General features: G+C 54.8%; 2 protein-coding genes across 4 annotated transcripts in view; one reads left to right on the top strand and one right to left on the bottom strand.

The window, feature by feature from the left end:
* The first annotated feature begins 213 nt into the window (after nt 1-213).
* Nucleotides 214-11,195, top strand: FSCN1 (fascin actin-bundling protein 1). The gene is made up of 5 exons (XM_021549565.3): nt 214-1,096; nt 7,659-7,815; nt 8,288-8,409; nt 8,644-8,811; nt 8,907-11,195. Exons 1-5 carry the CDS (start codon nt 274-276, stop codon nt 9,107-9,109), a joined length of 1,473 nt encoding a protein of 490 aa, XP_021405240.2. The 5' UTR covers nt 214-273; the 3' UTR covers nt 9,110-11,195.
* A 1,378-nt stretch (nt 11,196-12,573) lies between these two features.
* RNF216 (ring finger protein 216) overlaps nt 12,574-27,475 on the bottom strand; it is a 76,812-nt gene continuing 61,910 nt past the window's right edge. For all 3 annotated transcript variants that reach the window (XM_021549583.3, XM_021549576.3, XM_085592142.1), the window contains 4 exons: nt 27,073-27,170; nt 24,534-24,756; nt 16,681-16,750; nt 12,574-16,068 (listed from right to left, as the gene is read on the bottom strand). In XM_021549583.3, coding sequence (XP_021405258.2) covers nt 15,749-16,068; nt 16,681-16,750; nt 24,534-24,756; nt 27,073-27,170 — 711 coding nt within the window. In that variant the 3' untranslated portion in view covers nt 12,574-15,748. The remainder of the gene's footprint in view (nt 16,069-16,680; nt 16,751-24,533; nt 24,757-27,072; nt 27,171-27,475) is intronic.

Here is a 27,475-nt window from a genome sequence, read left to right as displayed (position 1 = left end):
TGCCCCGCAGGGAAGGGTCTCTGCATGCAGGGAGTCCCGCAGGAGCGGGGCGGGGACGCTGCCCTGCGGCTGGAGGGGGCTGCGGCGGGGTCCTGCCCTGCCCCGGGCCCCGGGCGGTGCGGGGCCGGGCGGGGGTCGCGGCGGGGCGGCCCCGGCGGGCGGGGGGCGGCGCCGCGGCCGCGCCGCTATAAGGGCGGCGGCGGCGGGGCGGGCGCGGCGGCGGCTCTCGGTGTCGTTCGCTCGGTGTCGGTCGCTCGGTGTCGGTCGGGCAGGATGACGGCGAACGGGACGGCGGAGCCGGTGCAGATCCAGTTCGGGCTGATCAACTGCAGCAACCGGTACCTGACGGCGGAGGCGTTCGGGTTCAAGGTGAACGCCTCGGCCGCCAGCATGAAGAAGAAGCAGATCTGGACGCTGGAGCAGGACGGGGAGGACTCCAGCGCCGTTCTGCTCAAGAGCCACCTGGGCCGGTACCTGGCGGCCGACAAGGACGGGCGGGTGAGCTGCGACAGCGAGGAGCCGGGCCCCGACTGCCGGTTCCTGGTGCTGGCCCACGGCGACGGGCGGTGGTCGCTGCAGTCCGAGCCCCACCGCCGCTTCTTCGGCGGCACCGAGGACCGCCTCTCCTGCTTCGCCCCCGCCGTCTCTGCCGCCGAGAAGTGGAGCGTCCACCTGGCCATGCACCCCCAGGCCAACCTCTACAGCCTGGCCCGCAAGCGCTACGCGCACCTGGGGCCCCGCCGCGACGAGCTGGCCGTGGACCGCGACGTGCCCTGGGGCGTGGACGCGCTCATCACCCTCCTGTTCGTGGAGCAGCGCTACAGCCTGCAGAGCTGCGACCACCGCCTGCTCCGCAGCGACGGCCGCCTGGTCCCCGCCGCCGAGCCCGGCACCGCCTTCACGCTGGAATTCCGCTGCGGAAAGGTGGCCTTTCGGGACGGGGAGGGCCGCTACCTGGCCCCCTCGGGGCCCAGCGGCACCCTCAAGGCGGGCAAGAGCGCCAAGGTGGGCAAGGACGAGCTCTTCGCCCTGGAGCAGAGCTGCCCGCAGGTCGTGCTGCGAGCCGGCAACGATAGGAATGTCTCCGCCCGGCAAGGTACGAGGGGATGGCGGCTGCGGGTGGGGGGAACGGGACGCCTCGGCTGCCCCGAGTCGCAGGGCTGTAGCCGCCTCGGAGTGCGCTCCTGCATCCCTCGGGAATCGCCTGCCCCGAGCAGCCCCCCGGCTCCCTCCGGCATCTGCATCCATCGGGCACCGGCCGCCCCGAGCAACCCCTTGCATCCCTCCGGCATCACTTTCCCCTCCATCACCTCAAAATCGCCACCTCGGAGTGCCCCCCGCAGCACTGCCCCCAGCCCCCAACATCCGCTGCCTTCCTCAGCAGCCACCCCCCAGAGTGCCCCCCCTGCATCCCTCTGCCTCCGTAGTGGCGTCTTCCCCCTGCTCAAACCCCTTCTCGCACCCCTCCTCTGAAACCTCCATCTCCCCCGGGCACCCCCTGCACCCCTCAGCATGGCTGCCCGCGGTCTCCCCCCCCAAACCCCATCACGATCCCCCCGCATCCCTCCCACATCCCTTCCCCTTCCCCCTCCCTCATCCCTTCAGCATCGCCTGCCTGGGGCCCCCCGTCCCTCCGGCACCCCCATTCCCGCACCATCGCCTCTGCAGGGCGCCCGGGGGGAGCAGGGGTGGCGAGGGGCCTGCCTTGGGGTGCAGGGATGGACAGGGAGGGGGGCTGGGAGGGTGTGGATGGAGTCTTCCCTCGCCGTGAAGGAGGCAGGGCTGTATCCCTCGCCTTCCTTCCTTCGGAGCTCATTGTTCGCCCAACAAAGCCTCCACCGATCTCCCCCTGGCCCGAGCGCGGCTGAGCCATTTGCCCAGCGGAGCAGGGGGGCTGCGGGTCCCGCCGGGGGCTCTGGTTGCCCCCGTGGACTTCCCACGGGTGGGGGGCTGGCAAGCAGCGTTACATAAAGGGCTTTGCCAAAACTCCCGCATCCTGCATCCCCCGCACAAAGGCCGCCGTCCCTCCGCACCCGCTGCACCGTCCCCGTCCCCTCCGCTCGCCGGAGGGGCCACGGTGCCACCCGCCTCGGGTGCCACCACCTCGGGGATCCCTCACATTCGGGGCCGCCCGCGGGTGCCCACCGAGCATCCCAGCCCCGCCGCCGGGGCTCCGTGCTGGAAGGCCGGGGGTCCCGGCTCTGGGGTGCCGGGGGTCCCGGCTCTGGGGTGCCGGGGGTGCCGGCTCTGGGGTGCCGGGGGTGCCGGCTCTGGGGTGCCGGGGGTCCCCGCTCTGGGGTGCCGGGGGTCCCGGCTCTGGGGTGCCGGGGGTCCCCGGTGTGCGCCCTGGGTGCCCCGGGGCTCATCGCCGGCGCGCCAGGTCAGGCCGGCGCACGCCGGGTGTGGGATGGGTGCGAGCATGCAGCAAAGCCTGCAGGAACAGCGGGGAATTTTTTTTTTGTGTGTGTGTGTGTATTTGTTGTATTTCAAGGTTGCTGCCTAACCCTGATCCGTGCCTGGGCAGCTCCGTGCGGGGAGCTCCATGCTTTTCCTCATGTCCGAGGGCAAATCCTGCAAAGTAACCCATTAAAAAATAAGAATAAAATCTGCCAAGATGGGCAGCGAGGATTGTTTTCCCCGGCACGGGGATTTGGGGAAGAGGAGGAGAGGATGGCGATGGCGGGAGGCTGCCGCAGCGCCGTGGGGGAAGGGCTGCTGCAGCTCTTTGTCACCAGAGATGGGAAAACCAGATGTGGGGGGAGATGCGAGGGACGGAGCGGTGGTGGGGGGACCCCGCGGTGGCGGGAGACCCCATGGAGAGGGTGGGAATGCTGCTGGCCGACCCTCCGGCTTTGTCTGGCTCGGAAGGGATGGGGGAGCGGGAAGGGGGGGAACAAATCTCCCCAGCAACAGAGGGCTCTGGGCTGTGCCCGGCCCCTTTCCAAGCAAAATACAGCGGGAAGGGCCGCGCTGGGGCTGCACATCCTCTCTCGAGTCCGTTTTGGCTGGAGAAGCCCTTTCCACCCGGTTTATCCTTCCCGATGGCAGTGAAAGGCTGGGAGCCGCCGCTTTCTGGGGCTCATCCTCCTCCCAGTGCGAAAGCGCCGTGTCCCAGAGGTTACCAAGAAGGCAGCAGGAACAGCCGTCGGAGGAAGCCGTTCCCAGACAGCCCTTTCCCCCGCCGAGCTGATAAGCTCCGTGCTGCTGGCAGATGCTCCCATGGCCACTGGGAATGGGGGATGTGGGATGCGGGCCGGGAGTGACGGTAGCTCGGCACAGCCTCGCTGTGTTCCTGTGTGGAGTCAAGGAGAGAGCAGGGATGGCAGTGGCTGCCCCCCCTCTGCCCCATGGGAGGAGCAGGGATGGGTCCACGGGGTTCTTCTGTGGTTCCCTGGGCCGGGATCCAGCTTTGGAACAGTGTTGTCCCACCAGTGCCAAGTCAGCTCCTGGCTTGGCGTCTCCTCCCTGTCCCGGGGCCGGCCGGTGCCAGCATCCCCTGAACACCGGGGAGCACGACACAGACAGCCCGGGGCCAGCAAGGGATGGGTGCCAGCCCTGCCCCTGCTCGGGACAGGCGCTGGGGGTACCCCTGGTACCCCTCTCCTGCCTCCAGCCGCAGCGGGACAGGATCCCCGGGTTCCCTGAGCGTTCCCATCTCCCGGGTGCACCTCAAAGCGAGCGGAGCCGGGCGCTGCCAGCAGCCAGCAGCCTCCTCTCCTCCCCGCTCAATGGCTCCTTTCTAGCCCGGCTGCGGCAACAAAGGGGCTTTGTGGGCGCCAGGGTCCCGGGGGCAGAGCGCTGGCGTCCTCCCCGCTGGTCCCCTGCCAGCCCCCCACCCGTGGGGGAGAGGGGAGTGGGCTGGCTGGGGAGTGAGGAATTCCAGGAGCGAGCCTGGACGTGCGGTGTTGGCAGTGGGGAGCTCTGCCCTGGGGCCAGGAGCCCTCCCGGTATGGGCTGAGCCGGATTTTCCCCCCTCCAGTTCATCTCCGTGCCACGGCAAGGCAGGAAGATGCGGCTCCAGGGCAGGGGGCACGCAGGCTTGGATGTAGATTTTCATCTGGAGATGCCAAGTGGCCTGTTGACACTTGGGGGATACCACAAAGCCACAGGAAATCCACAGGGAAGGAGGGGTGGGTTTTTCAGGAAATTCATGTTTCACCCCTACCCGTGACCCCTTTGCAGAGCTGCATCCTCAGCAGAGGAGCTGCCGGTTCCCCGTGCTCCAGGCTGTTGGATTTAGACAAAAACCTGTTTGGATTTCTGCAGGGGTGCAGTGTAAGCGCAGCTGAAGGGCAGGGAGGGGGCAGGAGCAGCCTCTGAGCCCTGTGTGGGTGCAGTGCTGGGTGCAGGTGCCAGAGCCCACAGGGAGCCCAGACCCGACCTGTGCTGGCAGCGCTGGGTGCAGCATCCCAGTCCCACCCTGAAATCCTGAAATCCTGCCCCGAGGGCCTGGGGGCTCTGCAGGGTGCTGCCATGGGCTGTGCAGCGATCCAGGCAGTCTAGGCTGGGTGTTTGCAGCTGTAACCCTGAGGTTATAGCTGAAAAAAAGAGTTGGACGATGGGAAAGGTGCTCCTCCCCATGGAGCTCATCCCGCTGGCTCTCAGGAACATCCCAGCTTGGCTCACGGGAGACATTCTGTGTGAGTCTGTGCGAGCTCAGTGCAGAAGGAAACTTTTCTGCTGCCCCGAATGCCCCCACGCTGCGTCTGCAGTTCCCCGTGCTGTGGAGGTCAACAGAGCTCCGAGAAATTCTGCTCCTTTCGAGAGAGAAGCCCGGCTTTGTAGGAGGTACAGGGAGGTGTGGCCCTGCTCTGGGATCCTCCTGGTACATCCACAGTCCTGGCTGGAGAGCAGTGAGGGCTCCAGCATCAATCCTGCAAACCCACGAGCCTGGAAGCTTTGGCAGCTGAGGACTTGGGGAGCCCTTTCCTGCTCTCTGAGCACCCCAAACCCAGGGGCTCAGCTTTAGGAAACCTCGGGGTGACAAGGAGCCTCAGCCTTCCCAAGCTCTGCATTCTGCCCAGGATCCCTGCTGCACACAGAGCCTCAGGACATCGCACACCAGGAATTTTGGGGTGTGCAGGAGTACCTGCACCCCCCTCCCAAAGTGCTCGTCCCCCTCCAGCCTTCAGCTGTAATTAGCAGCTTCGTCAAGGTCAGGAGGAGCAGCTCCAGACTGTAAATTTACCAAGAGCGTTAATTAATCCGTGATTGCAGTGGGAGCGGCTCCGGGCTGCCACAGCAGGGGGGTGGCTGCGGGGACAGCCTGTCCTCCCCACGGGGACATCGGAGGGTCCCGGGCAGCCCGTGGTGCTTCCCGCAGCCGTCCCCTGCCCCAGCCGCATTCCTCTGCGCTGAGTCGCTGTAACCCAACCCTGCTGCTTTTGGGGAGGGGGCGGTGGGGGAGAGACCCCCCTGCTGCCGGCTCCTTCCAGGCAGTGGCGAAAGCCAAAGCTCCCAAAGCTCCCAAAGCTCCCAAAGCTCCTGCAGTGTGGAAAATGGGCTGGCAGAGAGGGGTGCGTGCCCTGTGCTCCATGCCGGGGGGCTCTGGGGGGATGCAGCAGCGTCTGGAGGGTCCTGGCGCTCCCTGTCCTGTCCCCAGCCCGTCCAGTCCTGCTCTGTGGCACACAGCAGCATCCCCCGGCTCTGCCCAGCCCCGTCCCTGCAGGTCAGCGAGTTCTTCCCAGAAAAGCCAGCGAGGGAAGCGCCACTCCCACTCCTGCCCCGCAAACCACGGGGACCCACAGCTCTCCCAGGTTTGGGGGTGCTGCCAGCCTCGAGGGGTGGGCTGTGTGCCCCAGGGTCGCCTCCCCGCAGCCAAAGCTCTCCGTGAGCCCCTGCAGAGCCCCTCTCTCCGTTTTACAGCTCTGGATTGGGGCTGGAGCTGCCTGACTCCGGGATGCAAAATCAAAACCAAATGTTCCCGCAGCCGCCGGCTCAGCCCCCGCGGTGCTGGGAGGCGGCTCTGGGAGCCGAGGACGTGGCCACTGGGGCTGGGCTGGTGGCCACCAGCACCCACTGCCCCCCGCCTTGCCCAAATACCCAGGAAGTGCCAGGGTGGCTGCCTGTCCATCAGGAGAGCTGTGGAATCACAGAATGGTTGGGTTGGAGGGACACCTTCCACTAGACTGAGCTGTTCCAAGCCCCATCCACCCTGACACTGAACACTTCCAGGGATGGGAGCTGCAAAAGGTGCTGGAGGTGCCCGGTGAGACAGGGGTGCTGTGAGCAGGTGGAAGCTCTAGGCCAGTTGGGATGTGGGAGATAAGATAGATTATGGCCAAAAAAGTGAAGCCTTCAAAACCTGATCCCTTGGGGAACAAAGCCTGATCTTTGTGGGAAAGGTGGGTGGTAGATATGCAAAGCAGGGGCTGCTCCTGGGCGTTGGGATGGGGCCTGGTTGGAGACACGGGCAGGTGATGTGGAGCCCCAGGGAGCTGCAGGACAGCTGGGTGCAGCTGCTGGGACCTCCTGGTGGCCTCCCAGAGCACTGGGGCCACCAAGACTGCAGTGCCTGGAGCCCTTCCAGTGACTGTGTGCAGCGCTGGACATCCCAGCAGCCCAGAAACTGGGAGGTGTGAGGGGCTGGACGCGTGGCCAGCTCCCTCAGCTGCTCCTCATCAGACTTGTGCTCCTTCCCCAGCTCCATTTCCCTTCTCTGGACATGCTCCAGCACCTCCATGTCCTCTTCAGCAAGAGGACCAGAGCTAGACAGAACGTGGGCTTGAACCCTTTGCACCCCTTTGTGCGGCAGGGAGGGATGCAGGTGTGTTTGTCTCTGCAGAATTCACCCAGTTCCACTCAACTCCATTTCACCCAGCTCAGCAGTGGGGCTGAGCTCTGCACCCCAGCTCCCTCCCAGAGCCCAGCACAGAGCTCGGCCACTGGCTTTGGCTACAGCTTGTGGCTCACAACCCCAAAGTGTTTTTAGGCTGAAATCCACCAAGCTGGAGAGCTCTGGAGCAGTTTTGGCCCTGCTAGCCCTGACTAAGCAGGTTTGCTCAGGCTCAGAGGATGCACACGTGGCTGGTGGTGGCCTCAGGACCTGCTGCATCCACCTCTGCATGGAAAAGCTGTCTCAGGCCCTTGGGCACAGGGATGGGCCATCCTGGCTGCAGAGCTGGGAGACAGGCTGGTGCTGATGATTTTGGAGAGTCAGGGAAAGGTTTGGCTGCCTTAGGGCTTTCCTGAGCCTCCTGTCCCTGCACACCTCAGTGCTCCAGTGGGATGTGACAATTGTGGATGAAAAATGTTGTCATGGTCCTTAAACATGCCACGAGCTGGGATTCATGGGTGCTGCAGTGGCCTCTGCCAATGGGCTGAGTAACCTGGCTGTCACCTTTGGGAAAAACTGCAGCCCTTTTCCCTATAAAACATCTACGTCGGTCTTTGCTTCATTGTGATGGAGCTGCTGGGTCAGGAGTGGAAGCTCATGGTTGTCCACCCCTCGGTTAAGACCTTAACATCAAATAACCAAATGAAAACCTGGATTTGAACCCCAAATGCCAGAGGGGAGGTCTGTGTGAGGGATTTGGGAGCCACCAAAGCCACCCAGGAAGCAGGAGCCCCTCTGAGTTGGGTTTCCTGGGCTGCCCTCCACCTGGACCTGCTGGAGGGGGGTTGTGATCCCACCCCCCAACTCCATCTCTGGTCTCTAGGGATGGACCTTTCGGCCAACCAGGATGAGGAGGGTGACCAGGAGACCTACCAGCTGGAGATCAACAAGGACACCAAGAAATGCGCCTTCCGGACCTACACCGGGAAGTACTGGACCCTCACCTCCAACGGGGGCATCCAGTCCACCGCCTCCACCAAGTGAGTCCCCGGCAGCTCAGGGCGGTGCCTGGGCTGCAGAGCACCCTCTGCATCTCCCAGGGGAATTCAAGGGGGACTTTCCAGCTTGGGTGCTCATCCCAAACGCTTCCCAGCAGAGGCAGTGCAATTTGGGAAAGCCAGGGATGGGTCGGGGCTTGCCGCCCACGATGCTCTGGAAGTCCCTGGGGCCACATAATCCCTCCTGGCTGGCTGGGGCTGTCGAAATGTTTGCCCTGCAGTTCAACCCTGAGAGCCAGGCAGAAACCCCAGAAGCGGCTTTGGCTGCCTGCCTGCCTCCTGCCCCCGGGGCGAGGGCTTCCCAGCGGGATGGCCACCACAGCGCAGCTCATCCTGCAGAAACAGATCGAATCAGGCTCTCCTGATCCAGCCGTGGCCCTTTCCAAGCCAGCAGGGTGGCAGTGGCAGGGTCCCCCTCCGTCACACCCCCCTGATTGTCCTCTCTGCCCCACAGGAACGCGAGCTGCTACTTCGACATCGAGTGGTGTGACAAACGCATCACCCTGAAGGCTGCCAACGGCAAGTACGTGACAGCAAAGAAGAACGGGCAGCTGGCAGCCTCCATGGAGACAGCAGGTAGGGGACACTTGGGGACCCCACACCGGGGCAGCAGGGGGTGAAAGAAATCCCTCCAGAGCCAGTCTCTTCTTCCAAGTGATGCTCAGGCAATAAGTTCTTTTAGCGGCTGTTGTGGTGGGGTGGGTGAGAAATGGATGAGGGCATGTTCTTTGCTCCTCACCGCTGCTGCGGCTTCGGGGTGTGGCTCTGTGCGCCCCTGGCTGCTCTCACAGCCCTGTCCCCTCGGCGCAGGCGACACGGAGCACTTCGTGATGAAGCTGATCAACCGGCCCATCATCGTGCTGCGCGGCGAGCACGGCTTCATCGGCTGCCGCAAGGTCACCGGCACCCTGGACTCCAACCGCTCGTCCTACGACGTCTTCCAGCTGGAGTTCAACGACGGCGCCTACAACATCAAGGGTGAGTCCCCGGGGCAGCTGCAGGCTTGGGGGGTGGCATTGGCCTTCGGGGTCCCCGTGGTGGCTCATGAGGCCGCCGTGTCCCCTCTCCTGCAGATACCACTGGGAAGTACTGGATGGTGGGGAACGAGTCGTCCGTCACCAGCAGCAGCGACACCCCCGTGGACTTCTTTTTTGAGTTCTGCGACTATAACAAAGTGGCCATCAAAATCAATGGCAAATACCTGAAGGGCGACCACGCCGGGGTGCTCAAGGCATCGGCCGACACCATCGACGCCTCCACCCTCTGGGAATATTAATGCACTTTAGGGTACCTCCTGTTGCCAACTTCTCTTTCCCTTCCTGTCCTCTTTTCCTTTGGGTTCTGTTTCTCCTCTCTGTAACAGGATTTTCAGACTGGCTTGCCCTTCCCTCCTGCCATAGAGTTGGTGCGTTATGTGGGAGGTGGGTCTCCGTAAATCCCTGTAAGAACTGGAAAAGTGGTGGGGCTGCCTGCCTATAGCTTTGTAGAGGGGTCTGTCTCTATCCCCCCATCCCTGCCTCCCTCCAGGTTTGCTGGGCTTGGAAATAGCCGTACCCCCCTCCTGGCCCTGAGCATCACCTTAGGTAGTTTATGTTCCTCTCCTCAATTAAAAAAAGGGAATAAGATCACCTCTGTGCTCGCTTCTGCCATATCAGCACTGGCACAGCCTCAGACTGTGCTGCCAGTGTCCCCTGGAGCATCTGTCCTGTCCTGCCCCGCTCCAGTCAGGGGTGGAGCGATGGTGCTGGGCTCAGCTGGCTCAGCTGGCTGCTCCCAGCAGCTTCTCTCCCCTCCTGGACTGTGGGGCAGGTTCATCCCCAGCTGAGCTGCAAGAGGTGACCTTGCATATCACAGCATCCCTGTGGAAGGGCCAGCACACTGCCCCTCCCCAGACACCTGGAAATGATTCTTTAGGGTGATCCTGTGTGGAAAGCCTCAGCCTTTCATCTCATGGAGCCACGTGCTCCTCCTGTCCCTCCACCCCTCCCTGTGCTTCTGGCTCTGAAGGAGCATCCCAGACCCTGATGGTGGGTCCAGCCTGCCCCGAGGCTGGTCCTGCTGCTGTGCCTGGAGGGGAGGGCGTGGGGGGACACAGCCAGCTCGTGCCAGGGTGGGGGCTTCATCCAGCCCACCTCCAGTGGGCTTTGGTCCCGGCAGGAGCCGGGCTGGCCGACGTGATCTTCCTGGGGCAGTGGCTGGAAGCATAAACTGCAGATTTTGGTTTACAGAATAGAAAAGTTCCTTAGCAAACTTTGCACAGTGATATTTGCTCAGTACCTTTGATGTTTTTTTTCTCTCTCGTAAAATACTGGAACAGTGAAGCGAATCACTGAACAATGATGCTGAATTAGGAAGCGCCCGCTCCCGCGGGCACCCCGAGGGAGCAGCTCCTGGTTCCCACCACCCCCAGGGCACCTGGGCTGGGCTCTCATGAATCGCAACCCTACTGGAAAAGGAAAAAAGAAAAAAAAGACCAAAACAGTATTTTTGTTAGTCTCTATTTATATATGCTCTCCATGGCACTGTGTGACCAGCTGTTGTCTGTACTAGGTCTGCATTAGAGTTTAACGCTGTCTGTAACGGGTGATGCTGCGTGTTCCTTAGGGTGTTGAAAGGCACTTTATCCTTTGGGGCCTTCCCAGGGCCGGTATCTGCTCCCTACAAACACACCAAGGAGCCTTTTCCCGCGTGGGCCCCCTCTGGAGAGGGGGAGCGCTGGTCCCACCCACGCCAAGGGTGCTCTCGGCATCGCTGCCGTGCCAAACCAGGGCCGGTCCCTACTGCCGGAGGCCAGGCAGGGGCTCGTCAGCCTTAAAGCCATGAGGAGGGACTCCCCTCCGCAGGAGCTTGGTGCTACATTCAGCTGGGAGAGCGAGTGGCTGTCCCCAGGCAGGGGGACACCTCTGGGCCGGGTCCCTCGCGGGCACAGGGATCCCGGCCGGGGCTCCGCTCGCATCCAGGGGCTGCCCGCGCCCCCGGCACCACGCGTGCCCCCAGGGACCACGCTGCCCTCGAAGGACCGAGTGTCTCGAAGCCCTGTGTGACCCTGTGACTTGACACACACACTCTCGCTGGCCTCCATCCCCTCCCCGTGTCGCCTCCTCCCCATCCCGTCACGCTCCCACCCATGTAATTCCTGCTCCGGCTTCTCCCGTGTGACACTAGGTCAAACATCTCTCCTGTTTCCTCTTATCGGGTGTCGTGACTCTCTGAAAACATCTCACTCTGAAAATTTAAGTTTTGGGTTTGTTTGGTTTTTTTTTAATTATTATTATTTTTTTGTAAGTGCCATTTGTATAACTTAAAAAAAAAATAGCTTCAAATGGAGAAAGATGAATTAAAAAATAAAACCTGCATTCGGATTCAACCTGGTGCGTGGTCTGTTGGGGCCGCAATGGCCTTTTAATGAGGCAAGAGGCTGAGTGTGGAGATTTGGGGTTTTGGAGCCTTTGTGTGACAAAAGTTGAGCTGGTTCTAGAGAGTTCTAGAGGAGATGGTGGGAAGGGAAGGGTGATTAAGAGGCTCCAAAGAGGTGCAAAGCCAAAGCCAGCTGGAGGCTGGGTCACCTCTGGAGATGCTCAGAGCAGCCTGAAGCCACCGAGCCCAGGGGCACTGGGGATGGGTGACCCATGGATGGGTCAGGACCAGCTGATCTGCAAGCCAGCTCTGCTGCCCTCACAGCCAGGAGCAAAGCTGTGCCCCCACAGAGCTTTTCCTCTTGATTCGGGTGTTTCACCTCCACAGGATGGCCCAGATGGGAGGGAAGAGCACTGGGATGGGGGATTTGGGTGCGTGGTTGGGTGGGGTCAGCAATCAGCCTCCTTTACTCAGGGATGTGGAGAAGGGCAGGACTAAAGAGGGAAGGGAAGCCCAGCCCACGTCCTGCCAATGGAGCCAGGATGTGCCCCCAGCCCTCCCAAGACAACTGAAAGCAGCCCTGAACCTCAACCAACAGCACCTCCAGCACCTGCACCGGGAGCAGCCAGAGCTTCCCTGCCCACCACAGCCTGGCTGGGCACCCACAGGCTCCTGCCTGCCTTGGAAAATGCCAAGCTGATTGGAAAAAGTGAAATTTGGGATGGGAGGCTGCCCAGCTCCCCCAGGCACACGTCCCAGAGGGAGCATTGTCTAGAGGGACCTTCACCGTCAGACTGGGGGGGTGACCCAAAGGAAGGAAGGAAGGAAGGATGGATGTGCAGTCCTGACCATGAACAGGGAGAAATCAGGGCAGTGCAGGAAATGCTGAGCAGCTCTGATGGCCACACTCACCTCACTGTGACATCTGTGTGTGCACAAACCTGGCTGTGACACCCAGCCAGGGGAGCAGGCAGCTCTGCCAGCGGGTGCCCACCCAGGGCAGGGGCTCTGGAGCTGCAGGAAGGACTCTCCCCCTTCCCTCTCTCCCCAGCACACATTTCCTTCTTTCCCCTCAAGGATTCTGCATTTGCCATCATTCACCACCACTCCAGCAAGAGGGGAAATCCCCCCAGCCTTCCCCCTCCATCCTGGTTTCCATCGAAAGGAGTGACTGGAAACCATTTTCTATCCCATCCAGTTTTTCCTTGGGAGCACATGGAACAGGTTAAGCTATTCCAGGAGGGTCAATTGGAGTTTTGCAACCTGGGGAGCTTCTACTGGCACAGGCTGGGATCTGGCCCCACTCCCTGGCATGGTCCCAGCACCAGGCTGGCACAGGCAGGATGGGAGGACAAGGTCAAGGCTGTAAGAAAAGCACACAGGTGAAAGCCAGAGTGCACAAATTTATTTACAAAAATTCAAATTACAATATAATACAGGAACTTTTTACACACAGAATATTAGAACTGTTTACTACCAGAATGTAAAGAAAAATATTTTTTGGTTTTTTTTTCTCCTTTTTTTTTTTTAATAAACCACCTATTTATTTTCAGCTATTGTTATACAAAGTTGCAGAACATGCACATCTTTACAGGTCTTTTTTTCTTTTAATACAACATTTTGCTAAGTGCAAATACTAAGTTTCTCTCTCCACCTTTAAGGCAAGTAAATGGGACACTGCAATTAGCTGTAAGAAGTACCTGTTATAGGATCAGCCTGGGCACAGCAACCTCCTCGTTGTTTTAAAACCTTTAAACAAGTGGTTCCAAAGACTGTGGGGCAGGAGGGAAACTGGGATGCAAGAGTTAGAGCCCAGGTCAAGGCTGGATTGGGTGGCTCAGTAAGTTTTGGGCTTTTTCTCTCTCTCTTTTTTTTTTTTTTTTTAATAAATCAACACAAATTCAGAAACAACTTGAGATCTCCCGGTTAGAGGGGAGGAGCAGCCACATGCTTGGGCTGCAAGTTTTTGGTGCAATGGGTATTTCCTCAGGGAAAGCAGCAGTGCTGGGTGTGCCGGGCATGGTGTACCTGCACATCACAGACCAGGCACTGATTTATCCTCTCTTGGACACAATAATCCCTTGGCTTTGGCAGGGAACCCTCCCTTCCCTCTGCATCCTCCAGGCCCCTCCAGGACCATGCCAGCTGTGCCAGGGCAGCAGTGACCCCGATGGATCACGGCCACCAACCTCCCTGTGCCACCTCTGCTGACGCTTCTCCAGCCCCTCTGCTCCACATCCACACTTCCCTCTGCCAAGGCTGTTCTCCATGCCCACACATCCCTGCACATGCACCAAAAGATGGGACTGGACCACCATTTTTTGCTGGATGCCCATCCTCTTTCCTTCTTAGTTTGGGCCACTGGTTCAGCAGCTGAGCTGTGCCTCCCCTCCACTGCCTGATCCTTCCTGCACCCACCAGGAAGGGCAAATGCCTTGTCAGGCCTGGGGGCTCATCCAAACCATCCCTTGAGCCCATAAAACCTCAGCTATTAAACAAACAGGATTCCCTTTCCACGAGAGAAGCCACCACTGCTTCTCCTGACCTGGCTCTGTTTTCTCAGCAGCTGCTGTGACAAAGCCCTCCCTCCCCAAATCCAACAGGATTCCTGGTCCTGGCTGCTGCAGGAATTGGTGCAAGGCAGGATTTAAACCTGGTCAAAGCCCAGCTGAGCAGCAAGTGATAAAGCCCCTGCAGCCCCCAGACCCCTGCCAGGAATGAACTAATCCAAAATAGAAAATTCCAGCAGCAGGGGAACAGCAGTTGGTTATTAATGCTACAGAGGCCACGGCACGGAGGAGCCAGAGTGCTCCACAGGGAATGTTTGACCCAAAGGCAATGGGAAAAACACTCAGCTCCACAAGGCATGGAAGTCCTCCAGTCTGGGAGACCTTCCTGGGGGGAACAGTCCCAAATGCTGTCCCAGGCCCCTGTCCAGGAGCATCCCACTGACACCCCGTGCCCAGAGCCCCCTGCACACCCGAGGGGATCCGGGGTCCCGGAGTGCTGCACGTGGGGCTTTGGCAGAAGCTGTGAGGTGGAGGCAGGGAATTTTACCTGAAAAAAACAAATAAACCCACAAAACACCTGGATGCTGAAATACAGGGGGGAATGACAAGAGGGGAAATGCACCCAGAGAGTTCCCAGCAGGACAGAACAGGATGAAGGCCAGAACAAAACATTTGGAGAACAACAGCACAACTGGGCTGCTAAAAGCCAGCCCAACATTCCTGGAAGAGGGTTTTTTCCACTCCAGCCATTTTCTTTTCTAGATGGGGCCTGTACCAGACAGCACAGCCAAGGGATGTGGAGAAAGGGCTTCGTGCCACCCTCCTCCCACAGCCCAGCACTGCACCCTCCACTTCTCACAGGGAAGTTTTGCTTTTCCCTCACTTTCTAAGCCCAGCAATACTCAGGTTTAACTTTTAACACACTTTTCCAAAGCCAATTAAGCTGACACACACATTTTCATGAGTTATTTGGTGCTGTGGAAGCAGCCAGCTTCCTGCAGCATGAGGCTCCAGCTGCCCATTGGGTTGTGAGGGTTTGGGAATGGGAGGCTCCCAGCTCACGGCAGCTACAGGGAACATTCCCAATTTTCCTACCACAGGACACATCACTGCCCACACGTCTATCTGGGTGTCTCCCAGGCAGTTTTGGCAATAAAGGGCACAGCTTTGGCTCCAGGTGGTTCCACAGCTGCCTGAGCACTGCTGCCAGAAGCTGGGGGAGATTTGGGATGCCAGATGAGAACAGCAAAGCGAAGGCCACATTTCAGAAGCTGAGGGCACACAATTTTGGAGGGAAAAACTGAGCCCTTTAAAGGGGGCAAATTTATCCAGCCAAAGATTTGGGTGTCCAAATCTCCTGCCACTTCCTAACACCCCCAAATAAACGTGGCTGTGGGCTTCCTAGCAAGACCTGAGCAATGGGACAGCTGCTGCAGCCCCTTGCTCTGCTTGGAGAGTGAGGAACACTAAAAATGCTACACTGACTTGCTTTTGAACAATTTATTTCTGCTGGGAGGTGCCAGCAGGATCCAGGGATGCTGGAGAACACAGGAACCCCGGCCCTGAGCCTCACCACAGGCAGGAGAGGCTGGGGCAGCTGCCTCCTGTTACCTCTCTCTTGAAGGTCTTATGCTTACTCAGATGCCAAGTGTCTCCTCCCTTCCTCCAAGACTAACTTTGCTGCTCTGGCCAGCAGGAAGGCAGGATTTTTTGGAAATTCCCCAAGGAGCAGCTGTATCCGTGTGTTCTACAAAGTCTTACTTTTCCTCCCAACAGCTGCCTGAACAGGCTTTTTGTCAAAACAAAACATCTGGATGCCCAGCTCAGGGGGGAATCCCACCCCTGGGAAACGTAGCACCAAACCCTGTCGCAGCACAGGTTGAAATGTTGGATTGCAAAGGTTTGGAGAAGCCCTCGAGAGGGTGCAGAGCAGGGACACGGAGTCCCCTGGCTACTGCCTAAACCCCAGAGGGGCTGGAGTGGGGAGGGGGTGACATTATGGGGTGGCTTTGCCCTGTGGTGACTCTGCCAAGTGCTGTGGGGGCAGGTCAGAAGCGGTGCCGGGGCTGAGGGCCAAAGTGCATAGGCAGGTTGTGCTCCAGCTGCACGTTGATCTGGGGAAAGTCAAAGTTCACCCTCATGTTGGGCAGGGGGGGCACGTAGGGAGCGGGGATGGGGCCGATGTTGAGGGGGATGTTGTTGTACATGGGGCGCACGGGGGGCAGGGGGAACGGGGGGTGCACGAAGGGGTACGGGGGCATCCGGGGCTGGTGGAAGTTCTGAGGAACCGGCCTGGGGATGACCTCGATCCTCTGGATTTTCTCCACGGGCTTCTCCACGGGAGGGCCGATGCGCTTGAAGCTGTTCTCTGCACGGGGAGCAGAGCCAAGAGCAGTCACCCCACAAACCAGAGCAGCAACCCCACAAACCAGAGCAGCCACCCCACAAACCAGAGCAGTCACCCCACAAACCAGAGCAGCCCGTGGGCTGACATTTGCCATCAGCATCCCCCATTCCAAGCACATTCCACGGCATCACTGCTGGCTCCCCCTGCTCCATGAGCTCCCCAGCCCGGCTCCTTTCACCAACACCACCCCACAAAGTGGGAACATTTCCTTCTGTGGGATGTGGGGCAGCCCCTGTGCCCCCCACAACACAGCTCAGAGGTTTTGCTGCCCCTCAGCTACTTTGCCAAGCAGAGACATCCACAACACGTGCAGCATGAGAGCTGGCAACAAATCCAGCTTGCTCACAATCCCAGCAAAAGTCTGCAGAGTTTTGCTGGGATTGTGAGCAGAGTTTTGCTGGGATTGTTTCAAAGTGTTGTTAAACACTTTAAATCAGTGTTTTAAAGTGTTTAACAGCACTTTAAAACAGACCAGCTCCCGGGAGGAACAGAACCCAGTGCAGGGCCAGAGACCCATCAGTAGCTGGGAACCCTGTGCTGTCCCATCATCCATCAATCCCAACACTGACTTACCCCCATTCTTCTTCCTTTGCTCCTCTTCAGCTTCCTTCTGAATCTCATGAATTATCTTCTCATCATCTTCCTAGAAATCAAGGAATACCAAGAATCAGTGGGATAATTCCTGCTGCAGCAGCTTTCTGTTCTCTCAATGCTGCTTTTCTTTTCAGCACATTTTCACAGGGAAAACCAAAAGAGAGACTAATTTGAATGAATTGTCCTTGTTTGGGGCTGGCCTAGATTTACCCAAAAGCAAAGCTGTGATGGGGGAATTGCAGCAGCACAAATAACCTGCACTCCATGGAGTATGACCAAGATGCTTGGATCAGCTTTCCAGGGAGATCAGCACTAAAATTCATTGACTTGATGGAAACCAGAGAACTGCGACCCAGCTCCACCCCTCTGAAGAGCTGTTAATCTTTTTAATGGCAATAGTCTATTAAATATTTACATTATCCTAGCACTTGTAGAGTTTTTGGCCCAACAGCTGGAATTAACACAACTTAAATCCTGGCTCTAGTAGCTAAATGGTGCCATTTAGATCTTATCTGTAACTCTGAGAAGGGCATAAATCGAAATATGTTTCTTTAATGTCTGTCTAGAGGTTATAGCAAGAATATTCAGGGCTGCTGCTCACTGAGAAGACAAGAACAAGCCAGAAATTGAATTTGTCCTTCAGTTCTCTTAACTCAAAGGAGCATCAGTGAGATCCAAGGAGGCAATGAAGATTCAGGTGAGTTTCTGCATGTCTGTGGGGATGAAACCAAACCTGGAGATTTCAGGAGAGCAGCCAAACCTCCAGGACAGTGTTTGGAACCCTGAGCCCCAAGTACTCCACAAAGCACAAGACTCTGCTTGTTTTAGCCACCCTAATTTCAGTACTGCCAAAACACATACATTTCTTCCTCAACACTCTTAATGTGAAAAATACCCCTTATTTTGAAGAGTGCTCTGGAACTAAACCCAAAATATGCTTCGTGCATGCAGCTACACTGAGATGATTTTAAGCCTCCCAGTCCCCAGCTGACAGTCCAGCACATGTACAGCCTGGGAAGCTTGTGGAGAAATCCCCTCCTCCACCACCAGATAAGGTTTCCCTGGGAGACCAAAGTTATCTTAATGTGCAGAAAGCCAAAAACTCAATACTTCCCTCCCTTTTATTATTCTGTGAATCAATGGTAAAAAATTAAGACTTTCCAGGACATGCTTTTTATTTTTCCCTTTCCCAAGCAGGCTGCTTGCATGGGCTGTTAATTACAGCCTATCTATCTCCACAAAAGCTGCTGAAGAATGGCTCTTCTGAGCCTATATGGAATGCATAACTACCCCCCAAGTATCAGTATTCCTGGCTGGAAACCATCTGGGCATGCTCCACAGGCAACCAAACATCCCCTTGCTCTTTAGCTGCCCCAGCAGCACTCTCAAAGCTTGGTTGCAAGCTTTAAGACTTGATTCTTTTTTTCCTTCTCAGATTGTATTTTGCAATGCTGTTGAAAATGGACACAGCCACCACTCCCATTTTCTTGCAACTTACTGGAGAAGATGCACCTCAAGGTTTATGTGACAAGAAATATATTTTAAACTCAGCTGAGCAAGATCACCCAGCATCTCCTTTCCTCACACAAAGCATAAATCTTACCTTAAAGCCTAGAAATGTGCCCTTTAACTTAACAAAATGCTTTTATTAAGTCTGTGATTACAGAGTAAACTCTTCCCTGGGAGGATGGGGAGGACCTGGCACAGGGTGCCCAGAGAAGCTGTGGCTGCCCCTGGATCCCTGGAAGTGTCCAAGGCCAGGTTAGATGGGGCTTGAGGCAACCTGGGATAGGGGAAGGTGTCCCTGCCATGGCAGGGGTGGAACTGGATGAGCTTTAAGGTCCTTTCCAACGAAAATCTATGATTAATCCTGTGAAGTGGTGCTTCCCAGGGACATCTCCTTCCTGCCACCACCCCTGATGCTGCAGCTCCGCTCAGTCCTGGACACATCAAAGACAACTTTACCAGAACCTTCTGCAGCAGAGCTGCTCCAGCCCCCCAGTTTAAACTGCAGCTGACCTCTCTCCACCGGGGCTGGACACATCCATCTGCCCCGGGGCTGGAGCCAGCTGCACTCCCCCAGGGTGCTGCTGGATTTGATTACTGCAGCTCCCTGAGCGTGGGGAGCAGGGAACAGCAAACCCCATCTGCCAGACCTCCAAACCGACCCCCAGAGCCCCCCAGGAACACATAAAACACATCCCCCAAAGTGCAGCAGCCACAGACCCCACTCAGCTCCATCCCCTCGGGGGCTGCAAGAGGGGCAGAGCTCACAGCACACCCTGGATGCAAAAACCTGCCAGGAACAGACCTGGATCAGGATGATCAGTTCCTGACTACTTCTGAAACCACAAATCACAGCAGAGCCACAACAAACCACATCTCCAAGAACAGAATTTATCAGCCCTGTTGCTTCTCTGCTGATAAAAATGTATTTTCCCACTGGAAGGTTAAGAAGTGCTTACACTTAATCTCACATACCAAGACTTAGCTTGGAATTTTTTTTTGTTGCACCAGTATTTCTGAAAGACTGGTATCCATTAATATCAAAAGAACAAAAGACAAAAATACACTGCACAACAAGCATGTTCCTACTTAAGAGACTGACATTAAATTTGGCAAGTGATGAATACACAGCACTGTTCAATACCTGCAGTATTTAGGAAAGATCCACATCCCAGATAGAACAAAAGAATTGATGATATGTAAACAGCAAGATAATTTTAGGATGTTCTGAAAGAAAGCTGATGCCACAAGTTCTGCCTAATACATACTGTGCAGGTCAGAATTAATAAAAAGCAAACCAACAAATAAGTCCTGGTGCTATTTTAGTGAATTTTGCAAAACACTTCTAATTCTTTGGAAGCAAAGGCTGTTTTTTAATACCACAGTTAATTAGAAAGATGACAGATTCATCGAGGGGTAAAGCACCCACACTGAAAATTAAGATTTCATTAGCACACTTATGGCTGGTTTTGTGGTGAGAAACCTTTTAACATCACATGGGGTGGAAGCTGCAGAAGGATTTCAAAAGCTTCTTGTGTCTGTTTCCCTGAGCGGTTCAAGTCCCTTAATAAAGGATTAGATTATAATTTTAATGGCCTGTTCACAGGCTGTGTGGATCGGAGGCATTTATCTTGTCAAGTTAACAGTCATCTTCCTGTCAGCTGCCTTGCCTACAGCAAGACAAAAAAAAAAAAAAAAAAAAAAAAAGAGAAGAAATAAAGAAGAAAAAAGGAAAAAAGCAACCTCCCAACCCTGGGGAGAGGTCTCAGCACTGGGCAGTTTTTTTTGAGCAAAGATGCAACTTGGCTTTTCTGCCAGAGAGGAAATGCAGGGCAATTCTACAACGTGGCCCTTCCCCACACTCTGCTGCATCACGGGAGAAGGGAGGTGGCCAAGAGGAAAATGCAAAGGATCTCTGAGCTGCATTCACCCTTTTTATCTGCAGAAAGCAGACATGGTCATCAGCAGGAGCTGTGCTTTCAAATGACAAAACAGGAGCAAGCTTTGCCCCAGACCCAGCAGCGGGATGCTCTGTGCATCCCATCCTGTAGGCAAGGAAAACAAATGCTGATCCCTGGCCAGCGTGGGAGCCTGCCCTTGCCATCCCCCACCTGGGAAAGGCTCTCTCGGCATGGAGGAAGCTTCTCCTTTCAGCCCTCTGCCATTGAATCCGGGGAATGCAGCGAGCACGGAGCCAATCACAGCAGAACGGATGGTCTGTGGATGGATTAGCGAGGAGCAGGGCTGGGTTGCTAAGAGAGGCACCTTTTCATGGCAGGGAGGCCTGACACAACAATGCTGCTGCAGAGGAGCCTCACCCAGCATCCACACAGGCAGAAAGAGCTGCTGGAGGAACAAACTGCCCTTGGGAATGAGAAAATACAGCAGCAAAGGAGATAAAAGCTCAGCAAGTCACACAAAGACAACCTCCCCCCAAATAAAACCTCCTCTGCCCAGAACAAAAGTGCCAACCAGGGAGCTTTTGAAAGCTCTGTTTTTATCTCCTGCGCTTCTCGTTATCTTTAATTATTAAGTGTCACCGGGAAGCGGCTGCCGCCTCCTGAAAAGAGGGAAAACAAGAGTCCTGGTGCCTATTTCTGGGCTCTGCAACTCCTCCCCTACTTTAGAAAGTGCTTCAGCACCACTGCCTCCCCCTTTCTGCCTCTTTACTGCTTTCTTTTTTCCACGTACGTGTGGCCGCAGCCGTTCCTAATAAACTTGAAATGATTTTTCGCGACGGAGGCTTCCAAAGGACTAAGGGGTTTTGTTTCAAATCATTCCCAGATCAGCTGCGGAGAGCCTGAGCAAGAGCAGGCACGGGCTGTCTCCAGCGTGCTCCTCCATGCAGCAGGAAGCAGGGATAAAAGCAGGCTGTGCTGTAACTGGAACAGGGCATCCGCAGTGCTGCAGGAACAGGGGGGCCGGGATGGGGACGAAGCACACGCCGGCGTTCAAGAAATGCAGAGTTGTTTCAGCAACAGGCATTCCACATCGATGGCTTTCTGTGAATTCCCCTGGATTAACCATATGCTTATGATTGAGGCATTTTATAGCGGTTAAAAAAAACCCCAAACCCACCACAAACTCCACATCCTAAATTTCGGGGAGCTTCCCCCCCTCCCCCCTCGTTTCCAAATCCTAAAGGCAGCACTGTGCACTTCATGCATTTCCTCGATGCATTTGAAGTTTTACACAGCCTTCTCTTGACATCATCTTTTTATAACACCAGAAGGGGGGATAATTGCAAACACCTCATGATGATTAGTGTTCTGCTTTGAACTTTAACGATAGGCCTTTGGGAGAGTTTTAAGAGTTTACTGAAAACATCTTAAAAACTTTAAAGCTGAAAAAAGCCTCTGTGCAATATTACTGATAACCCAAAGATGAGTATTAAATTCAAAATAATGTGTTTGAGAGCAGAACCTGGTTTACCAAAACAGCCAGAATGAATTAATCCCATTGCACCCCAGGATTTGTAAAAAACTGGATGAAATTCACACAAGCAGCCTTAGGTTTGCTACAGATATTTAGAAATCAGAGCAAACACAGCCCCTGCATCCCAGAAGCAATTTGTAGAACCATAAGGTGTCCTGTGTTAGGAGGGATCCACAGTTATCATCAAGTCCAACTTGTGGCTCTGCACAGGACACCCAACAATTGCCCCCTGTGCCTTGTGTTGTCCAAATGCTCCAGGAGCTCTGGTAGCCTTGGGGCTGTGACCATTCCCTGGGGAGCATGTTCAGTCCCCCAGCACCCTCTGGGGGAAGAATTTTCTCTTGATATCCAACCTAAACCTCCCTGACATTCCCAGCCATTCCCAGCCATTCCCTCGGGTCCTGTCCCTGCTCACAGGGAGCAGAGATTGGAGCTGCCCCTGTGTTGCCCCTCAGGAGGAGCTGCAGCCCCTGATGAATCTCCCCTCAGTCTCCTCTTCTGCAGCTAAATAAACCAAATAGCCTCAACTATTCCTTAGCTTCCCCTCAAGGCCCTCCACCATCTCTCCTCTGGATGCTTTCTAACAGCTTTATTCCCACTGCTCCCTCCCGAGCTTTGTCTCTGGCAATGTTGCATCAGCCCCTCCTGCAGAGCAGAGCCCACGAGGACTTTTGGCCAAGCAGCTGCCTGGGAAAGGCTCCTGGCACCTCCTAAAGGGGTGCAGGGCACCAATTAGCTCCAGAAAAAATGCAGGGATTAAACAATTCCTGCCTGGCCCCCCTGGAAGCTGCTCACCACAGCAGGACTGCAGCTTGTCTCAGAGCCAGCAAATATTGCACCGATACTTTTAAATCAGACTCCAGCCTGATTACAGCTTAGGGACAAAATTTTAACTAACCTTTAATTATGGGAAATTTTGAAGCCTCTGCTTTACTCTCTCAAGATCATTTGAGACAAAGACTAACAGATGCTGCCATTCCTAGAGGACTGCCTTTAATTTGTTTTTAACCCAAGCTAATGAATAGGTTTACTTATACTTTCACAAGAATTGTTTCAGACTGGGAAAACATTAAACATTTGGAAAAGAACAAAGGTTTCCTATTGTAAAGAAACCTGAATTTTGCTGTAAATAATAGGGATTTAGACTCCAACCAGATCAAAGTCATGCTTTGGATGGACATTATCCCCAGCAAAGGACAGAACACTACTGATGCAATGGTATTCTGCTCTTTCAAATCTCCATGTCAAGATTCAAATTCTGCTCTCCTCTTTACATCGACCAGGCTAACTCCTGTTTCCATGTCCCATATCAAAGCACAGATCACCCTGGAGAGGTTGGGTTGGTGTCTCTAAGCCCCTTATCAGGGAGGACTATGCACACAGGTACCCACCATCATTGCAGCTTCAAGCCAACAGTTGAGTTTTGTGTTATTCTTTGCACTGCAGCAAGGACAGTCACCCAGCTTCACCTCCCCAGCCTACCAGCACTCCATCATCCAAAGAAGAATTTAATAATAAAAAAGCAAGCAGTGCCAGCTCTGTGCTGACAGTGGGAAATTTTTCTTTGCCACAACATTGGTTAATTAGAGAGGTGGAAAGGGCCTGGTGACAGAGGCCTCTTTGTGCTGCTTATTTATTTATTTATTTGAAAGTACAGTACGAGCTTTTTTGAGAGGCCTCATGTTTTCTCTGGCTCTGAACAAATGCCATCCCCCAGCACAATCAGCAGCCTGACAGGAACAACGGATGCCAGCGCTGCCGAGCCCTGAATCGCATCCTGCTGGAAAAGGAGGGGGACAGGAATCCAAGAAACTCAGAACCAGGTGTCAGAAACGCTACAGGGGTGCCTGCAAGGAGGTGGCTGTGTGTAGTTTAACAGCTCACACTGACAGGATAATTCAGAGAATAAAAGCAGGCAAGCAGAAGACTTGGAAGCTTATGCTGGTTGTGACATTGCTGGGAGATCCCCAAGAGCCTGGAGGTAGAAGGAAGAGATTTAGAATGGCTTTTCCCTGGCTCTGTGCAGATGTAGGATTGTGCACATTCCCTGCAGACAGGGGGGCTGGGAACAGCCTGGAAAGCTGCAGAAACCCAAGACAAAGAACCACGAGGAAAAGGAAGCTCAGACGAGCCCTGGGAAGGGAGATCCACATTCACGTTTCCCTACGGCTTTGCTAAAATCAGGAAATTCAACTCCTGCTCTTTCCAACACTCCTGGATTTACAGTATTGAAGACCTCTATTTACAGAGACTGACTTGCTGCAGCAAGTTTTCCCAAGCCTGTCACAGATAGGAGCTGTATTAAATTACTACAGCTTCTCTCACAGCTCACTCCACGCTTCAGCTCTCTCTCTGCAGCTGCTGACAACAGCCCTGAGAATGGACCCAACTACAGCTCTGGACTTGCTGGCAGTTTTCTGATGGGTCCATCTCTGTGACAGGACTCACAGCCAGCAGTCAGATCATCTGGGCACCAAAACCACAATTCTCCTTGCTTCCAAATGCCAAGCCATGCCAAAACCATCTCAGCTGCAAAAGTAGGAGTGAGTCCCAATAATCCCAATGTTGGCTACTGTGCTTGGTGCCAGCACTTGCTCCCCACCAGCCTCGCTCTCCAGAACAGCACTCAGAGGTGCTGCTCCAGCCAAAGCCTGCATCTGAAAGGAGCTGATTTTCCCTAAAGCAACACCAGCTCCTTCCAAGCTGTGGTCAGATGTGACTCTGTGCTGTTGCAGGATCCTGGTGTGGCGTTTTAGCTGCCTTGGGAAAGATAAAAGTTGTGCTGGCAGGAACCATTTTCCCCCGGTGGAATGTGTGTATTGCAAAGCGCCGGCGTGGACAGTGATTGAAACTGGGGTGAGAACCATTCACAAAAATCCTTAGTTACTTACAGTGGGGTCTGTCCAGAGGGAGCACTTGGCACAGTCCTGGCAGGGTGCCCCAGGAGAGCGGGGGTGCTGGCAGAAGTGGTCGTAGCCGTTGATGGCAGCCCGGCAGAGGTAGCACATCTGGGCGCCGCAGCGGCACGACATGCGGTTACAGCCCTCCGACTTTATCAGGCCCGTCCCACACTTGTGGCATTTCCTAATCCGGGCAGCTGTCATCTTCTCCTCTCTGCAAGACCAGGGAGAATTAGCAAAGGGGTGTTTGCACTCACCAACCTGTGATAAAATTACTGTTACACTACCCCAGCAAGGCTTTAACCCCCTCCTCTTTGCTCCCATTCCAGCCCCAAGTCTGCTGCTGTTCCAAGCAGGTCTGGGCTCAGCTCCACTTGGAGCCAGCCCATGACAACTCGAGAACAAAATAAGTGAAAAAAAGTCAATCACTGGCTGCATGCTGCAGCCCTGATGCTGGTTTCCACGAGAGCCAAAGCACCAGCCTCTGGCTTGGGAGGAATTTGAGATGCAAGTTCAAGGGGCAAAGGGCACATGGATGCTCAAGCTGGCTGAAGGAAAATACATCTGAAGAAGATAAAGCTCAGGAAAAGCAAACATTTGGCTGTCACCTCTAGCTTTTATGTTTGCCTGTTGCTCTGGCTACAAAGTTGCCATGACCATGTATTTCTTTTCCAAGCCTGGCTGTTATGCTCCAGATTTACTTAGTGTTTGTTAAATTAAAATCAGTAACTGAAAAATAATCATGTTTCCCCACAGAGGCATTATCTTTTCTCTAGGATTCCCTACATACATTTTGCAGAGGTTATTGGTTTAGGTTTAAGAAATGGGTTTTCATCTAACAGAACACAAGTGGGAATCCAGGACAAAGCTCCCAAGGGACACACTCCAGCACAGGCTCAGCTCACAGCAAGACTATTTTGGCACAGAAATGAAGAAAGGCTTGGTCATTTAATTAAAAGACTTAAGAATATAAATTATCATCCTGAGGGCCCATTTTCTGACCGCTGGAGATCACGTTACACTTTAATTCACAACCTAGAAGTGAAATTTGATGACAGCAGAGCAAAGCCAGTATGTTTTCATGGAGGGAAGCACAATTCTTCTGACACTGGGCAAGGATCATCCTTAGCCAGGCATCTCCACCCAGCTGCTTCAATGCATCTGCAAAGTTAACAAATGTTTGGGAGATGGCAGGGAGGTATTTTTGAGGAATACAGCAGTGAATCAGGCTACAGCACAGCCCCACAAACTACTCCATCAGCACAACCAGAGGAACAGGGAATGGTGAGGTGGGAACTTCCCAGCCTTGCAGACACCCAAGGCTCCCACAGAGTCATACCCAGCATGACCTGCACCCAGGCATGTGGAGATTGCTAAGAATAGGCACAAAACCCAACTTGAGAGTGACTTTCCTTGGAGCTGCAGCTGTTCTTCCCTCCACCACTCAACAGGATGCTGTCGATGCAGATTTTTTTTTGGAAACTTTGAGCAAGGCAGGAAGTTTAGCCTGAACTCCAGCTGGGCTTCCCTTTCCTTATGCAGGGCTTCAAAAGGAAGTTTTTATTGTATTGGGCAGTTAGACTCATCTATCCACAGACACAATCTGCTGAAGGTTTTGAAATTGGTATTTTTTTCCTTATTAGGGACATGACAACTCATTCCTTTTCCTTCTCATCCCTCTTTCCTATAGGGAAAGGATCAGCAGAGAAAAAAAGTCATATCAAATCTGTAAAGATTTTCTTCTGAATTAGGGACTGTGGGATGAGCAAGCAAGAGTCATTCAAATCCCAGTGGTGAAGCTTTCCAACCTCTACTCATGCCAGACAGACTCTAAATCAGAGAGGAAGGGATTGGGCAATTGGGCAAGTCCCACTTGGCTGCACCAGACATTTAGCTCCATCGATGAAAATTCCCTTATTTCCTAAAGGCAGAGGATTTTGTAATTTACTGTAGATAAGAGAGAAATCAAACTGCAGAAGATTTTAGGGTAACAGGATTTACATCTGCATATTTCAAAATGTGACTGTACTTTGTAACAATTCCTACAAACTGGTTAGAAACAGGCAAAAGCTTCTGGAGGAAAACACATCCTCTCCCACAAAGCAGCAGCTGAGCAAACAGTGCAGTCTCCACTCCAGATTTTCAAAGGGTAGTAACGACCTACTGTGACTCAATGCACTCCTCTGCCTCCACACAGCACCTCCCTTCTCCCCCCAGCAATGCTAATGGGGGTTTCTCACCTCGGAGAAGGACCAGGTGCCAGCCTGCAGACACTGGGCCAGCCAGAGGAGCAGGCTGGGCTGGTGACAACTTTCCCACGTTCTCAAATTACCAGCTGGATCTGCTGCCAAGTATCTTTCACAGACAGAAATCCCATCCTGGCAGCTGTCTGACCCCTCAGCTCTGCCATCCCTGGGACCTTCCTGGGGGAGGCAGTGACAGCCAGGCCAGTAGAAACTGAGGGACAGTGTCCTGTGATTCCCAGATCATCCACCTCCCTGTTTGCCCCTGTCTGTGGAGTTTCACTCACATGGATGTCCTGTATTTGATGTCATCCTTCTCAGCCAGCTGCTCACAGGTGAGATTCATGTGCTCCTTCCACAGCCCCTGGCATTTCCGACAGGTCTCCTGAGGAGGATAACAAACATTAAAGGAAGAAAAAACCAAACCCACCCAGCACACCACTAAAAGCTTTAAGAACTGTAAAAATTCCCCTATCAAGCTGCAGGTTCTCAGGTGAGGGTGGGGTTGGGTAGGATGGTACAGTGGGCTGCAGGTTTGTCCTCCATAGGAGACCAAAAGCCACGGATAATGGGAGGCAAAGGTGTTTCCAAGGCACAAGAAAATAGATATAAAATGAATCCACAAACCTTAATCACCTAAAACTCATGGGACAGCTACCAGGCTCACCAGTCACAACCCAGAAGAGATTG

The sequence above is a fragment of the Lonchura striata genome, chromosome 14 (genome assembly GCF_050655825.1).
Source record: "Lonchura striata isolate lonStrDom1 chromosome 14, ASM5065582v1, whole genome shotgun sequence".
Classification (NCBI taxonomy): Eukaryota; Metazoa; Chordata; class Aves; order Passeriformes; family Estrildidae; genus Lonchura; species Lonchura striata.
The sequence above is the reverse complement of the archived record's forward strand: the minus strand, read 5'-3'. Positions and strand labels throughout refer to the sequence as shown.

Bases quoted from the DNA above. Each gene is read 5' to 3' on its own strand.
- FSCN1 (XM_021549565.3), top strand. From the start codon at position 274: ATGACGGCGAACGGGACGGCGGAGCCGGTGCAGATCCAGTTCGGGCTG. The intron at 1,097-7,658 runs GTACGAGGGGAT...TCTGGTCTCTAG, and splicing joins GAATGTCTCCGCCCGGCAAG to GGATGGACCTTTCGGCCAAC. The intron at 8,410-8,643 runs GTAGGGGACACT...CCCTCGGCGCAG, and splicing joins AGCCTCCATGGAGACAGCAG to GCGACACGGAGCACTTCGTG.